This window comes from Pseudochaenichthys georgianus, chromosome 21, assembly GCF_902827115.2.
Source record: "Pseudochaenichthys georgianus chromosome 21, fPseGeo1.2, whole genome shotgun sequence".
In the NCBI taxonomy this organism is placed as follows: Eukaryota; Metazoa; Chordata; class Actinopteri; order Perciformes; family Channichthyidae; genus Pseudochaenichthys; species Pseudochaenichthys georgianus.
Window position 1 is genome coordinate 38,900,849 of NC_047523.1, and position 17,848 is coordinate 38,918,696.

Consider the following 17,848-nt stretch of genomic DNA (forward strand, 5'->3'; position numbering starts at 1 on the left):
CACCCCCTCTGCATGTGTAATTAAAGACAAGCTGGCTGTCAGTCACGGGCATATTTGAAGCCCCTGTCCCAGGTCATTTGATTAACATTTCCAGCAGTAATGGAGGACAGCGGGAAGGACAGAATACTAACGAGGAGCCTCAGGTTCCTCCAGACTCAACAGTACCATCACGCAGATCGTCCCGGTGACGCGAATAAATGGGAATAAATGAAGCAATTAAAGTGGGCTGTATTGGTGGTGTGTGTGTGTGTGTGTGTGTGTGTGTGTGTGTGTGTGTGTGTGTGTGTGTGTGTGTGTGTGTGTGTGTGTGTGTGTGTGTGTGTGTGTGGTGTGTGTGTGTGTGTGTGTGTGTGTGTGTGTGTGTGTGTGTGTGTGTGTGTGTGTGTGTGTGTGTGTGTGTGTGTGTGTGTTGTGTGTGTGTGTGTGTGTGTGTGTGTGTGTGTGTGTGTGTGTGTGTGTGTGTGTGTGTGTGTGTGTGTGTGTGTGTGTGTGTGTGTGTGTGTGTGTGTGTGTGTGTGTGTAGATGGCTGTGTGTTGAGGAGGGAGCAGATGGTGCAGAGGAAGCAGCCTGACGGTGAGCAGCTGACTGATAGGAAAGGTAAAAGAGGTCCTCAGCCACTCTCAGCCGAAAAGCTGCTCACTCGGGATCTCCCTGAATAACAAACCATCTTTTCCCATCAGCCTTTCACTGCAGCGGCCCTCCACTGTGGGTGCTTTCTAAAACAGAGGGTGCAGCGAGTGCATGGTCCAAAGGGAGATGTTTGTTGGGAAGTTGAGAAGCCTTTGTTTACTGCTCGGTCGGCTGCTGCGGGGAAACGGCTCTAAAGCTTGGCTCAGGAGACAAACATCTCCACTATGCACTAAACACACTCTCTGAGGGGTGGCTCTCCAATCCTGTTTACATCACACACACTCTCTGGTGTGTTTTGGGGCTGTTTGCTTGGCTGGGGAAGGTCGGAGGTGGCGGTGGGTGCCGACAGCTTGGGTGGCCTCGTCATGGATCCGATGTAACACTCACAACATTAAAGACAAAGAGGGACCAATAAAACACAAACATGTTGGTGGGAACTACGTTTTTGTGTTTCTCTTATTTTCCTACGATACAAAAAAAATTTTTTTCAAATCCTCCCAAAAAATGTTTTAATATGGCCCTAATCCTCTTCCGTAGTTATGATTGGCTGTGAATACGAAAATATAAAAGACAGACCATCTATTTCTATTTCTCCCTGCTCCTTTTCGGGTATAGAGACATGTTTTTAAATTATTGTTATACATTAAGTTTTGCATACCATGAACGCAACAAATACAAATGAAATTAAATCTATGATTAAATAATAATAAATGTCTACGGTAGTATTGATCCCCTGTCTCTGTGTTCAGGTGGCTGGATGGCCTGGTCGCTGTGGTCCGCCTGCGATGACTCGGGCCTGCAGATGAGGAGTCGGGTGTGTGGAGCTCAGGGAAGCTCGCCCTGTTTGGGGAACAGCACTCAGAGAAGAGACTGCAACGAAATACCCGGTGAGACAGACAGATTCACACAGAGGTGGGAAGTAGTGGAGTACAAATACTTCGTTACTGTACTTAAGTACATGTTTCTGGTATCAGTACTTTACTCCACTACTTATTTTTCTGACGACTTTTGACTTTCTACTTCTTACATTTTGAACACAAATACCTGTACTTTCTACTTCTTACATGTTGAACACAAATACCTGTACTTTCTACTTCTTACATGTTGAACTCAAATACCTGTACTTTCTACTTCTTACATGTTGAACTCAAATACCTGTACTTTCTACTTCTTACATGTTGAACCCAAATACCTGTACTTTCTACTTCTTACATGTTGAACACAAATACCTGTACTTTCTACTTCTCACATGTTGAACCCAAATACCTGTACTTTCTACTTCTTACATGTTGAACACAAATACCTGAACTTTGTACTTCTTACATGTTGAACTCAAATACCTGTACTTTCTACTTCTCACACGATCCGTGTATCCATCACTTCCTGGTCTTCTCTAAAGAAGAGGGACCAATGGAAACGTTGTCATGTTGCCGTTGTTCAGCATGGAAACATTCATTAGCTAACAATGACATTATTGTTCTATTAATATAAAGGGAGGTCAGGTACTCTTTAAAACAGCTGCTAGCTATGGGTACTTTTTACTGAAGTACACTTCAAAGCCTCTTTACTTTGACTTGAGTAAAGAAGTTTTGTCAGTACTTCTACTTCACCAGAGTATTTTAAAACACGAGTATCTGTACTTCTACTCGTGTAAAGCATGTGGGTACTTCTGCCATCTCTGACCGGTGCAGCCTCCTACAAAACTGTCTGAGCTCTCAAAGGTTCCTCGAGGGCAACATCCTCTCGTTAGAGTGTGGAGGAAGCAACCTGTTGAGCATCCCAAAGTAGACTGCATGCTCTCCACTTGTTTTGGGAACCTTTATCAGGAGAAAATAGTATGAAGCCTTTAAAAGAGTGCACCTCTTCACATGGAGAGTACTTGACGTGCTTTCTGTTCTAGTGTTTTTGTCTTTTAATAATGGTTACATATTTTGTGTTATCCATAATAAAACGGAAATATTACAACGGCGGAAAACGTAAGCAACTGGCAAATAAAATACCTATTATTTTCAAGTTGCCCAAATTATGTCTAAGTAACATTTTCTGGCCAATGATCGAAACCCTACCTTTTACTACGATGCCAAGACAAGAAGCTGACATACAAGCTCAATATCTGTACTGGTATGTCATCCATTTTAAGGGGTGACAAAGTTTTCCCACACACTGTTCGCTCACATTTTGGGGGGGGGGGCTTCAAGTTTAGCCCAAAATGCTTTAGTCCCCCTTTATCTTATTATCTTAATTGGCTGCTTCATTCAAAAGCAACAGGTTGTGATTTCAGGACACTATTTGTCTGTCTTTCATCGTCAAATATGTACACAGCATCAGCGCCATCAGCCATCCTCACCCATCACTGTGTGTGTGTGTGTGTGTGTGTGTGTGTGTGTGTGTGTGTGTGTGTGTGTGTGTGTGTGTGTGTGTGAGATCTGCTAATTAGTGGCAATAGGACCATGTGAATCAGCGAGGTAGCGGTCTTACCCCGCTGGCCCCGGCGCACCTTATTATGCGGATGGCTATCTCGGAAGGTTTCTCGTGAGATGATCTTTCAGGGCCTGCCAGCAGAGGCCTCTCCACGCCGTGAATCCCTAATGAGTCCATATGAAGGCGATTAATATTAATGGACTGTCACAACACCAAATCACATCTACTTTTATTGCAAATTGCAATGCGGCGCTAGATGGATTTGTTAAGGTCACACGCGGAGGGGAGGCGGCTATGAGGGAACTGACGAATTAGGCCAAACAAATGTATCAAGAGATGTGGCACTGCAATTAAAACCACACACACACACACACACACACACACACACACACACACACACACATTAACCCTGCCCACTCCCTTTGAGGATTTGTAGGGGCAGGAGCATTTGTACTGGGGGCGGTGGTGGCGAAGTCGATACGGACTTGGCTTGGCAACTGGAAGGTCACCAGTTCAAGTCCCGGCAAGACCAAGTGCTACCGAGGTGTCCCTGAGCAAGGCACCGTTCCCCACACTGCTCCGCGGGCGCCGTTCAAAATGGCAGCCCACTGCTCCTAACACTAGGATGGGTCAAATGCAGAGAAACAATTTCCCACGGGGATTATAAAGTATATCCAATTTACATGATTGTGTCGCAGCTGTAACGTATGGCTCTTTAACCGCATCGAGAGGTTCAATCTGACGAAACGGCCAACGATACACTGATCCGAAAAACTCTCAACGGACAGTTTGCGCAACATTTTTAACACCACTTCTCATCCTCTGTTTTTGTTTCTGCATGTGTCAACTCCCCTCGATGTTTGTGGATGTCTGTGTCTGCAGAGTGTGTGTGTGTGCATGTGTGTGTGCATGTTTGTGTCTGACCCTGTGTTCCTCTTCTCTGCAGTCATTCTCCCTGCATCTGGTTTTGATAAGGACCAACACTGTGGAGGTGAGTGGATGAACAGCTGCCTCACGTTGTTGTGCATGTCTACGTTGTCCCTGTATGTGTCCTCAGGTGTGTGTCCACGATGTGTGTGTTCATGCATTATATGTGCATGTTCATGTGTTTCTCTGTCTGTCAGAGGAGCAAGAACAAAGGTGTGTACACTACGGTGTCACCGGGACGGGCCACAACTTGTCCATCTTTTAAAAAACGTTTTGACACTCATGTGCAAACTAAAGATTATTTTCACAACCCTGTATGAAACCAAAATGACCGACAGGAAGGACAAAGCCAAAAGTACAATCCTGAGTAAAGCCTCAGTATTCTCAGCATTGAAAATATAGGAATTGAGATTCTTAAATGGATTGATTTCCCCACCAACACCCCTACGTTAGGAGCCTTTGCTCTGCCTGTTTAAAATGTGTCTTAAAGGGGCTCTATTCTCATCATTTCCAGGTTCATATCAGTATGTAGTGTCTCTACTTTAAAGAGTCCTCTCCTGCTGATGTTCAGGTGTATATCAGTATGTAGTGTCTCTACTTTAAAGAGTCCTCTCCTGCTGATGTTCAGGTGTATATCAGTATGTAGTGTCTCTACTTTAAAGAGTCCTCTCCTGCTGATGTTCAGGTGTATATCAGTATGTAGTGTCTCTACTTTAAAGAGTCCTCTCCTGCTGATGTTCAGGTGTATATCAGTATGTAGTGTCTCTACTTTAAAGAGTCCTCTCCTGCTGATGTTCAGGTGTATATCAGTATGTAGTGTCTCTACTTTAAAGAGTCCTCTCCTGCTGATGTTCAGGTGTATATCAGTATGTAGTGTCTCTACTTTAAAGAGTCCTCTCCTGCTGATGTTCAGGTGTATATCAGTATGTAGTGTCTCTACTTTAAAGAGTCCTCTCCTGCTGATGTTCAGGTGTATATCAGTATGTAGTGTCTCTACTTTAAAGAGTCCTCTCCTGCTGATGTTCAGGTGTATATCAGTATGTAGTGTCTCTACTTTAAAGAGTCCTCTCCTGCTGATGTTCAGGTGTATATCAGTATGTAGTGTCTCTACTTTAAAGAGTCCTCTCCTGCTGATGTTCAGGTGTATATCAGTATGTAGTGTCTCTACTTTAAAGAGTCCTCTCCTGCTGATGTTCAGGTGTATATCAATATATAGTGTCTCTACTTTAAAGAGTCCTCTCCTGCTGATGTTCAGGAGTATATCAGTATGTAGTGTCTCTACTTTAAAGAGTCCTCTCCTGCTGATGTTCTGGTGTATATCAGTATGTAGTGTCTCTACTTTAAAGAGTCCTCTCCTGCTGATGTTCAGGTGTATATCAGTATGTAGTGTCTCTGCTTTAAAGAGTCCTCTCCTGCTGATGTTCAGGAGTATATCAGTCTGTAGTGTCTCTACTTTAAAGAGTCCTCTCTTGCTGATGTTCAGGTGTATATCAGTTTGTAGTGTCTCTACTTTAAAGAGTCCTCTCCTGCTGATGTTCTGTTGTATATCAGTATGTAGTGTCTCTACTTTAAAGAGTCCTCTCCTGCTGATGTTCAGGTGTATATCAGTATGTAGTGTCTCTGCTTTAAAGAGTCCTCTCCTGCTGATGTTCAGGTGTATATCAGTTTGTAGTGTCTCTACTTTAAAGAGTCCTCTCCTGTTGATGTTCTGGTGTATATCAGTATGTAGTGTCTCTACTTTAAAGAGTCCTCTCCTGCTGATGTTCAGGTGTATATCAGTATATAGTGTCTCTACTTTAAAGAGTCCTCTCCTGCTGATGTTCAGGTGTATATCAGTATGTAGTGTCTCTACTTTAAAGAGTCCTCTCCTGCTGATGTTCAGGTGTATATCAGTATGTAGTGTCTCTACTTTAAAGAGTCCTCTCCTGCTGATGTTCAGGTGTATATCAGTATGTAGTGTCTCTACTTTAAAGAGTCCTCTCCTGCTGATGTTCAGGTGTATATCAGTATGTAGTGTCTCTACTTTAAAGAGTCCTCTCCTGCTGATGTTCAGGTGTATATCAGTATGTAGTGTCTCTACATGTCTCCATGCTTTAATGTTCAAAAAGCTCTTTATTTCTCTCATACTGCCTGTGCTGCAGCACCTCTTTTCACCCTCTGTCTCAAACCAGAGCCCAGTCTGCTCTGATTGGTTAGCTGGCCGGCTCTGTTGTGATTGGTCAACCGCTTAGAGATGTCCCGCCCCTTAGCCTATCACGTACAATGTGTTGGAGCGCTAGCCATGAGAAGCGCGGGTGTTACATTGTGATGTCACTTTGTTGTGGGGAGGCTGTGGCGCAGTGGACTAGTGCGTTGGTGTTGGGTTCAGGGGGGCACAGGTTCAAACCCCCCAGTGTGTGGAAGAGAAACACGGGGATTTTAGCCTTTGTAGACTATTTACGTATAGAACACACTACAGAGAAAACCCAGAAAAACGTAAAAGGGCCTCTTTAACCTAATTCAGAATTGACGTTGTATTGGATGTTTGACATAAAGCCAGTAATGTGGGAACGTTTTCGCACCAGGATGTGAAACATATCTTAACACTCCACGCGTCTTCTTCTCCCAGCGTTCACCTCCATCCACCTGATCGCCACTGGAGTTTCCTGTTTCCTGGGGGCGGGGCTTCTGTCCTTCCTGATCTATGTCTACTGTCAGCGCTTCCATAAGCCTTCGCAGGAGTCAGCCGTCATCCACCCCACCACCCCCAACCACCTCAACTACAAGGGCAACACCACGCCAAAGAACGAGAAGTACACACCCATGGAGTTCAAGGTATAAGAAAATCTAACATTTCAATTCTGCAGGGTGATGCAGGGATGACGTATTTGTGTAGGCCGACCCGGAAGAGAGCTGCGCAAGGGTTCCCTCGACAAAAACGCAATGCGATTTCTCCATAGGGTTTAGGAATATTGTAAAAAATAAGATCTGTGGAAAACGAACCTCAATCAATCAATGTTTATTTATATAGCCCAATATCACAAATGTTACATTTGTCTCAGTGGACTTCACAGTGTGTACAGAATATCAGTATGACAATATGACACCCTCTGTCCTTAGACCCTCGGTCCTTAGACCCTCTGTCCTTAGACCCTCTGTCCTTAGACCCTCACATCGTATAAGGAAAAACTTCCGGAGAAAACCCACAGTTTAAAGGGAACATGGGAGAAACCTCAGGGAGAGCAACAGAGGAGGGATCCCTCTCCCAGGACGGACAGACGTGCAATAGATGCCGAAAAGATAATACATTTACAACATAGGTAGACCAAATGTTTGGAAATGCATGTGTGTATAATACGGAGATGAATCCACAAGGATGTCAACAATCCTGTGGGGAAGTAGTATGGTGAGAGTCAGGCAGGACCACAGAGACAGGTTCAGCCACGACTCGAAGTCCAGGACTCAGATCAGGACTCAGGATCCCGGCGGAGATAGACACCAAAAAGACATTTGGGGAAGCTGGGTTAATCGGAACATGAGAGTACACAGGTACAGACAGAGAGAAGGAAGAAGGAAGGTGTCCCCCGACAAACTAAGCCTATAGCAGCAAAACTAGGGGCTGAATCTAATCAGCCCTAACTATAAGCTTTATCAAAAAGGAAGGTCTTAAGCGCATTCTTAAAAACGGATAGGGTGTCTGCCGCCTGTTTGATAAATGCACGTTTTGTTCAGCCGGATCATCTCCACATGTCTGCCCTACTTTTATCATTTTCTAATCAGAAATCTAATCGATAGATTGATCAATTCATTGTCATGTGCTCAAAGCTACAGTGTAGAAATGGCAATGAAATTCTTCTGACCCTGAGCTCCTCCAACAATGCAACATTTGTAATAAAATACAAAGTACTGCAAAACGTCTATCGACATGTCAAAAGTGTACATAAAAACAACACACATGGATGTTGCTCACACACACAAACACACACAATGTTCACGCTCAAGGGCGATGTGATTCATGTTTTATTTAGAGTCTTTATTCAGGCATTTATCTCAATGGAGCGCTGACCGCGGAAGATGAATTACCGTTCATCTTCATTCCACACAGAACCTATAGGCTTCAAGCCGTACACCAAATCCTTATTAATGGGCCCCATTAGCTCCCGACGCATTAGTAAGGCCTCGACCTCCCACTGCTATCGCTCGACTGTGCATTCACATTTACAGAAAGTCAAGAAACTCTGTTCCCCGAGGCTTATCGACTTTAAGTGCAGTTTTTCGGCCTCTCCACAACTTTCATTGTTTGCTCTTGGTTGATTGGTTGTGTGTGTGATAATCAGTGATGGGGTCGTTACTCATTTCTTTAAAACAAAAAGTAATATATTACTTCTTTACTCTCTGCATAAAGTTGTTACATTATTACTTTTGTGTTACTCAGAAACAGCCTAAAGCCAAAACTTCTAACTCAGGCCTATGTGCACACATATGGGGTGAAGCCTGCGAGCTGGTTCAGGAAGTCAACTCGAGCACCAATGATACATTAACACGTGACGCGTCTCTCTTACAACCAACCAAACACATTCTCCTTCACTTGCCGCTCTATTTAAGCTGCCAGGTCTTCCTGCCTCGCTAGGCTGCGGCTCTGTCCCATTGCTGATGCGTTCCAGTGGCGAACCGTGTCTATCACAACTGGACCTTCTGTAGACACACCCCCCCCCACCCCCTCCGCGGCATTATAATGTCCGTCTTTTCACTGAATTGTCGTCTTGAAAAGGGAACTCACAACGATTCCGCAACAACTTCATCTTCACCTGTCGCACTTGCCATTTCAACGTTAAAAACAATAAAACGGCATGAATTGCTTCGTCGCACTCATCCATCTAGATCCTCTGCCTCGAGCCAGTGAACTAGCGGGCCTTCTAGAGCAGTGGTTCCCAACCTGGGGGGGGCGCCAAAGATCGCAGGGGGGGCACCAGGCCTCAGATGATTTGAGGCCACATATCATATTTATTTACTTTCTTTTTTTTTCTTTCATATAACTGTAAGGCAATACATGATTGTCACTAAAAGCCTTGTCTCTGCATTACAATAAAATATAAAAAATAATTGACTAATTCATTTTTAATAAAAATTCAAGTTAGTATTAAAGGCATTAAAGGGGGGGGGGGGCTTTTGGGGGGGCTCTTGGGGAAAAGGTTGGGAACCCCTGCTCTCGTCTGTCAAAGGGAGAATCTAGTAATTTTTTTGCGCAATGTTAGTAACTGTAGTGTGATTACTGAATGTATAACAGTAACGCGTTACATTACAACAGTCTCACGGCATTTTGTGTTATAGTCACGAAATTAATCTATTGATTCGTGTTCACCAACACGATTACGCCATTTTTTTTCGTTTCACACAGAACGATTTTAAAAGCAAAGTAAATAATAACAAATTAGATGGAAAAACAGATGACAAAAAATACAGATTTCAGTATTCTGACACAGACCGATTTTAGAAGCAATGTATTTCTATTGGTATGTTTCGTACCTGCACCAAATAATAACAAATTAAGAAGGAAAAAAAGATGACAACAAATACAGATGTCAGTATTCTGAGGCTCTGAGGCATTTATTTTCCTCACTGATGGCAAGAAAACTCAGACATTATACAATTTAAAATAAAAGGGATAGGCTTAGGGTAAGATATTGAGTAAGAACATGTTTTTATGAACCACTCAGCTTCCGGTCTTCCAAGACCCGACCGGACAAAAAGACGTGGTGCAGGCACGAAACACACTACCAATAGAAATACATTGCTTTTAAAATCGTTCTGTGTGACACGAAAAAAAGGCAAAAATCGTGTTGGTGAACACGAATCAATAGATTAAATTAATTTCGTGACTATAACACGAAATGCCGTGAGACTGTACATTACTGTGTTACTGAAAATGTGTATGTGATTACAGTGAATCTCGTTACACTGGTGATAATAGTGTCCAAATAGGTCACATTTTAATAACCTGAACCAAAGTTAGTTTGATATTTGTCACAACTATCTCAGTTTGCAAAGAAGCTCCAATAATTCTATAAGTGCACGTACGAATCACTGATTTAAGTAAATTAGATTTGGCTAGTCCGATACAGACACTTTTTTCTCATGACTGGGCAACAGCCATATATTTTCCAAAGTTCAAATCTAATAAAAATATTCCACGTCTCAGAAGCAGCAAAGTAATTCATTTAATTCAAAGGTCAAGGACCCTCCCAAGGATGCTTCGTCCTGCTGATGCTGCTCCGTTTCCTTGTATTAGAGCATGTGCCTGTTGTTTATGTGATTTGACACAAATTAATCACGGCTATTTTTCAAATTGGACATTTTTGTATTACATTACATGTTAACTCCTGCTTTCTTTCTGTCTGAACACATCTGACTTAAGTGTGTGCCGGCATTGATTTATGAAGTGGCCGACATGTGCAAAGGCGCTACAACGGCCCAAAACGTTTCCATGAAGAGAAACGCGCTGCAGCTTTAGAAACGATACGAATATGAAAACACAAATGTACCAAAAGACATAGAAATGATTACACATCCTCACCAACTTGATGAAACATGCACAGGGTTCACAAAACACAACGATGCAAGAAGCTCAAAACACTAAAAAAGGATGCACACTGTTGGGACCTGAGCGCTTGTTGACGTGCGGGGATCAACAAACGTTTGGGGATTATATACAAAATGGTGTTAGAAATTAAAATCAATGTTTTATGGCATAATGTACCTTAAACATACCGTCAGTTGAAATGCTATTTTATTCTGGAAAAACCGGAAGTTCTCAATACCAAGCTTTTATTCTGAAAATCCTTCATGACGACATCCGGGACTACCGTCCATTAGTATCATTAAAGTGGCTATTGATGCCGTTAACATGTATTACAGTTATGAAAGAGATAAGGAGGAGAAAAGGCATGTGGCAGTAAGCAATGAATGTAAAATGTCTAAATCCTCCGTTTAACGCGATATCGGACACAGAAGAACGAGGGGAAGTCTCCTACGTCACCACAGCCCCCAGAGAGGAGGAGCGAACAGCCAGCAAGCGAGAAGGACGAATGCTTGTGGGCTCTCTTCTGATCGGCCGACCACAGAGAGGGAGCTTTTTACATCCCTCTCCTCCACTGACTGCCTTCCGTCTGATTCATTACCGCGCCATATTTTTAATTAAAGTAACCATTTGAAACTTATGCCTGAGACTCCATTGGTCTCATTTATCCTAAACTTCTCTCCTGGACGCGAGAATAACGAATAAGCTAATAATGGCCAACTGTCACTGTGAGGCCTTGTTTCGTCAGTACGACTAGGTTATCTGTCGGCTTTCTTTCTGTCTGAACACATCTGGCTCAAGTGTGTGCCGGCAATGATTTACGAGGTGGCCGACATGTGCAAAGGCGCTGCAGCTTTAGAAACTATACGAATATAAAAAGAAAACACTTCTAGAAACATCTCCACCAACTTGAGAAAAAAAAGGGCAAGGTTTTCAAAAAGCGCTGCATAATGTTTTATGTATTCTAGACCCTGAAGGCAGGAGAGACTGAAAAGAGTCAAGGGAAGCTTATAAAAGTTAACAGCATTTAATTACACAAAAGATGCGGTGGTGTACAAAATTAAATGTGCGAGTGCAGGCGCTCTCCTCATCCGACCGGTCAGTCCAGGTCAGCAGGTAGAAGAGGTCAATTCTTGGCTTGCTCTTCCTGTTGTCATCTGAGGTCTTCTCCTATTGGCCGGCGTCGTCGGGGGCGGGTCCAATGCAATTCCTGCCTTTTTCTGTTAAATTACATAATTCTGGTGTCTGTGGTTATTTAAACATTCCCTAATAAACGTTATTCAGCGGCAATAAATGAGTGCTCATCCCAGTGTGCTCAGTGTACAACATCACATGTCATTTCACCTTTGATTCACGGTTTGAAAATGTAGCATTTCGCCACATGCTAATGCTAACCGGAAGTGAATAATCTTCAGAATAAAAGTATTACGTTAATAGTTAGTGTGAACTTCCGGTTTTTCAGAATAAAACTGATTTAAATTAAATAGTGTATTTAATTCAAATTACGCCATATCAACATTGATTTTAATTTCTAACAATAAACACACTTGCCTGTATATATTATATGAATGATTATATAAATTATTCAAGGTTAAAGTATACATTGATATTGTATGTTAACATTATATTAAGATGTAAAAAGAAAAAAAAAAGGGAGAAGGGGTCGGATTAAATAAGTGTAAACTTCTTCCGACCCCTTTTCGGACGCTAAAGCTTTGTTTATTGATATCAGACAATGACACTACAGATTATTTAATTATTAATTAAATATTTCGTTTAGTTATTGCATTCATTTGTATAGTACTGTATCATGTCTGTATCATCTTTTGTTTCATTTGTATTTTCTTTGGTTTTACACGCTCGAAAAAAATAACTAAACTAAACAACAATGCAAGATCTCAAAACACAGGGAAACATATTGCTTTTATTTAGGTCTTAATGTGTGCCTATGTATAAATGTGTCTGTTGATTATAGGATATACATATTTGTATATATATTTTTATATATATTTGTATTGTTGTATTCGGGATTGTGGGAAACGGTATTTCGATCTGTCTGTACACACAAACTGAAAGATTGACAATAAAGTTGACTTTAACGGAAAATACAGACTCTAAAAAATGATACACACTGTTGGGTCCTGAGCGCTTGTTGATGTTCGGGATTATAAAGATGGCCAACTGTCACCGTGAGGCTGTTTCATAACTGTGTTTCGCCAGTATATTTGAAATAACTATATTTAGAAATGTATTTATTAGGATAAACCCCCTTCAAAATAACAGAAAGCAAAACATGACAAACGAGGACAAACCACGTGCAGTCTGTTGAGTAGAATTCATTTCATTTTTATTTGTCCCGCTCATGCTACGCAAAACCAAATGTACAACAATTGCCATAAAACATGACTCCACCATTGAGCGAAAGGAGCAGGGAGAAGAATAACATCTTATGTGACCTGCCCCTTTCTAAAAAAAACAAATAGATACAAATAGATGGTCTGCCCTTCATAATATTTTTTTTTTTTTCACAAACAAACATAACAGGATACTAAGAGAAACACACACACAAAAATACTTATTTCCCACTTGACGGTTAACGGAAAGAAACAAAACAACACCAAACATCACATGTATAAGGAGAAGAAAAGTGCAACACCCTCATCTGAGTCCAACTGGAGAAGAAGGTGGAAAGCGACACATGACAATAACAATAACAACAATAACAATGGCAATGGGACCCGCAAATACAGAGGAGACATCACATCAAAAACATGAAGGACCAGAGTACATAGACTAATTCACATTCTGCTTCATATAGTCCCATCTTTCTTAATGTATACAACTTCTTTAACTAGAAAATACATATACAATTCTTTAGATACTTGTGTTGAGAATTCATGAAGTTATACAAACAATCATTACAATTTGAGACGGTGTCTAATAGATCAGTTTCATCAATAAGAAGAGCAGCTGAAAGTGAGAGGATAATGCTGAAACATACCCAACGATGACCCAACTGGCCACCGTAGTACCTGTCACCCTGCCAGTATCAAAGGGCTTAACCAAAGCGTGACAGGAACATGTGACCACAACAACACCTCCATTTTGTTTCGGATCCTGAGCCTGCAGCCTCTGGCTGTTACGGAGCGTCCACACTACAGCTTAAAAAATAGCTTGGAGCTGGGCGTGTCTGGAGCTTGGGGATTTTATTCAAGCAACACGACCAACAACCAATCACATGAATCTCCCGCCCCCGACATACAAAGCAAAAACCCCCGGGGATTTTATGCGAGCAATATATATATAAACTCCCCAAACAGGCGAAAACCTACCAGTTTCCCCCACTGTCTCTGCCACCTCCCTCCATGCCTGGTTCCTCCGGTTTGTATCCCGGGAGGTGAAGAGGGTCTGGTCATACAAAACCGGGTGATTCGCTACGGCGATAGTTAGTTTCTCCTCCGACTTTTTTTGAAATATAGAAATGAACGGCGGGATATCTCTCCCAGCTTAGACGCGGTTTGATTGGCTAGCGCTTCAGCTGTCAGATTTTCCGAAACGGGATTTGATTGGCTGGCGCTGGCTACTCCGGCGTCTCCGGCGTCAGAAGTTGAACATTGTTCAACTTCTGACGCCGGAGACGGACCACTCTGCTACCCACAATCCAGTTCGGCGAAAAAGCGAGGCAACGTGACGTCACCCCATTCAAAGTGAATGGGCAGATTGGAGTTGTCGACGCTTCCGACGCTGTCGACGCTTGTTTGTGTGGACGCGGCGCTGACAGCCATCGTGGTGCGGAGAGCCTGAACTCATTATCCCTAACGACAGGAGGACCAGCTGATGTGACGGTGCGGCTGCAGCGATGTTTATCCTGCAGGTTCCTTCCCTCCAGGCCAATTTTCAGCGACTCTAACCCGGTTATCTTCTGCCGCGGTCCCAGGAGCTGCTCAGATGGATTACATTAGTCTAATGCTTCCCCTGGAAAGTGTCTCACCTTATGTTCGGCTTTTACCCAAGACTCAGAAATTGCATTAGAATAATATGTGGTCTTGTTTTTATTTAAGAGACCTGCAGTGAATTCCCGCCATCTCATATATTAGAGCCTTGAGTATGCTTGACATGAACTCAATTAAATGTGTTGAATTGGTTCGCTTTGGTTGTGAATACATTTAGAGCACACAGGCTATAACCTCGAGGCGAGTGGAGGCATTTTATTCACCCGAGGGAGAGATTATTTTAACTTCCTACATAAAACAGAGTCCACATTGTGAAAAATCTTTATTTTAACAATTCTATAAAGTATTTTCTAGTAGGTTCAAGGTTCTTTATTTGTCAAACGAACATAGCTACAGTGTAGTTACATCGATGAACATCTTGTATCACAGTCAGTAATATATGGCATATGATTCATTAGAGCTATAAGTATTTGCAATTGTACTATGATCACTTTAATGTAAAAAGTACATATTTTTAGAATGGTCACAATACTTTAATATGCTATTTATGTCACTAAGTTTTACCTAAATTGCTGCTACTCATGTTTTAGCCTTAGTTGTTTACTTATTTGTCTTATTTGTTTTTATTTACTAATGTGTGATTTTATTTATTTCTTATTTAATGCTTTTTCTTTTCGGTCTAAAGCTTTAGACCGATTGCTCCTCGGCACAGGAGACGAGTTCAATTCCACGCTTCCACATGTGAACAAAACTTACATTTCTCTCGGTCTGGGTCACCGTTTCTTTACGCCTCTCCATTACTAACCACATTCTGGGCTGTAATGAACTTGAGTCCCTCTTCAACACGAGCAGGTACTGAAAACAATCCTATCCATGTGTCCTCGCAGAGCGAGAGAACAACAACAAAAGACTCAAACAAGTCGATGATAAAAATTAATTAGATTTCAATATCAACCTGGTTGTTAATAACTGAAAGAACATCTTCCAGCATATTTTCTTTTTTATAGAAACTCCTATGAGCTCAAATGTTGTCCTATGAGGTAGTATCTTCTAGTCGGTAACATGGCATACAATAACATGCATTTCTCTCCACTGTGTCATTCCAGACGCTCAACAAGAACAACCTGCTGCCGGATGAAAGATCTAACTTCTTCCCGACGCCGCTCCAACAAACCAACGTCTACACCACCACCTACTATCCCACGGCACTCGGCAAATTCGACTACCAGCCAAACTCCTCCCCCTCGCCCTGTAGGACCTACAACCAAAACAACAACAGCTGAGACTCACCCCTCCATCTCTCCGAACCCCCCCCCCCCCCCCACCCCCACCCCCCCTCGCTAACGGACAGCACCCCGAACGGTGATATAACTGAACCGATGTGAACTGTAACGTTTCTCAGAGCTCGGACAGTTCCCCTCAGTTCGTCATCGCCATTTTCCTTCGCTCCTATCGTCTCTTCCGCATCGTTGGGTTTGTGTCCTCAAGGGCGTTTTTTTGGAACTTTCCATCAGGAGGTGTGGGGGTTCGGACGAACAAAAAGGCACTTTTGGGGGTGTTATGGTAACGGCCTGAGTGGATATAGGAGCTCAAAGCTTCACGGGGCGATTTAGTGGAAAATTCCACTCGGACGAGTTTTGGCTTGCTCCTCAGCACAGGTGACGAGTTCAATTCCACGTGTGAAAAAAACGTACATTTCCCTGGATCTGGGTCACCGTTTCTTTACGCCTCTCCATTACTAACCACATTCTGGGCTTGAAATGAACTTGAGTCCCTCTTCAACACAAGCAGTTACTGAAAACAAGCCTATCCATATGTCCATGCAGAGCGAGAGAACAACAACAAGAGACTCAAACAAGTCGATGCTGAAATTAATTAGAGATCAATATCAACGTGGTTGTTTGGGGCGAACGCACGCCCTCCATTGTTGGGATTTCACGTGACGGAGAGATAAGAACTTCTGAGTCGATTGCGCTTTTTGGACGAGTCACAATCCTCAATAACAGTGGATGCACACGCCCTCTGTGGACAAGGACGTCAAATCAAGGGGGATTGTGGGAAGTGTACATAAAGCTTTGGGATGCCTTGGGTGCCTGTATGCAAAAGAGGGCAGGGGCGAGATTTCTTTCTATTTCTTCTGTTTCTTTTCCACGAATAAAGACTTCTAAAAGGGAATTGATTGATTCTCCAATTGATTCTCCAATGGATGCATCGATTCTACTGAGTGCTTAATAGCCCGGTGGTCATATCAAATATGGCCAGTGTGCTGAACAACTGGATTGGGTTTTCTATGATTGTAGAATAAGCTAGTAGACTGGCACTTGTTTGGTTTTTTCTAAATGTTTGTTTTATTCTTAGACAAGCTGTAGCATAGGAGGACATATTTTGTTAAGTAAGATATAGCTGATTAATTCTTGTTTCTCTAATTTCACATTCCTTTGTTGTTTCTTGAGTTTTCATTAGTTTGGTAAGCATCTTCAATATGTGAAATAAACGATCAAACAATACAAATATTGACATGGTTTTTACACAGAATGACGTGTGTGTGTGTGTGTGTGTGTGTGTGTGTGTGTGTGTGTGTGTGTGTGTGTGTGTGTGTGTGTGTGGACAGAGGGGTATTTTGTACAATGTAAATGCTTTCATACATATGACTATATCTGAGGATGAGGTTTTTTTTGTGCATTTTTTTCCACATACTGTCGCAGGCATTCTACTGTGTTTCTATATTTCATACATGGGAAGCTAGTCATTGTAAGTTAAAGCATCACAGGTGGAACTGACACTATTTAAAGTCATAGCTTGGTTTATAAAGGGCATTTTCACAGCTATATTTTATTATTATTATTATTGTTGCCTGATGATCGATGAATGCTAACCCAGCGATGCTACTCAGTTCAGCTACTGTACATGCACGAGAGCTCTATCTGTATATCGACAGCAGGCCCAGTGTAAAACCTGCAGAGGACCGTGTAAATGTATCTGTATATTGTATAGCTAACACTGTTTGTTTAAAAAAAAGCCTTATAGTTGTTTTAAAAAAAAGTGCAGCAGCTAAGTACACACCAACCATGAGGTTTGTTTGGGGACAGAGCTCCGAAATGTGACCTGAAACAGCTGCTCAAACATCAAATATCCAGAAAAAACACGATTCCACACTGAGAAGAACTGCGTAGCACTGATATAAGGGACAGACACAAACATGACAGACTGCTAAAAGTCATATGATGATAAAATTGAATTAACAAAAGTCATTTTGATCCAAACTAAGCCTCGATCTGAAAGCGAGTGATCTGATTGGTCCTCTGTGAGCTCTATCTGAAAGCCAGTGATCTGATTGGTCCCCTGTGAGCTCTGTCCCCT

The 17,848-nt window shown here is 42.3% G+C and overlaps 1 protein-coding gene across 3 annotated transcripts in view; it reads left to right on the forward strand.

Annotated features, from left to right (window-relative positions):
• sema5ba (sema domain, seven thrombospondin repeats (type 1 and type 1-like), transmembrane domain (TM) and short cytoplasmic domain, (semaphorin) 5Ba) overlaps window positions 1–15,794 on the forward strand; it is a 281,741-nt gene extending 265,947 nt beyond the window's left edge. For all 3 annotated transcript variants that reach the window (XM_034110160.2, XM_034110161.2, XM_034110162.1), the window contains 4 exons: window positions 1,381–1,518; window positions 3,999–4,043; window positions 6,588–6,793; window positions 15,595–15,794. In XM_034110160.2, the coding sequence (XP_033966051.1) occupies window positions 1,381–1,518; window positions 3,999–4,043; window positions 6,588–6,793; window positions 15,595–15,771 (566 nt within the window). In that variant the 3' untranslated portion in view covers window positions 15,772–15,794. The remainder of the gene's footprint in view (window positions 1–1,380; window positions 1,519–3,998; window positions 4,044–6,587; window positions 6,794–15,594) is intronic.
• Window positions 15,795–17,848: the final 2,054 nt, after the last annotated feature.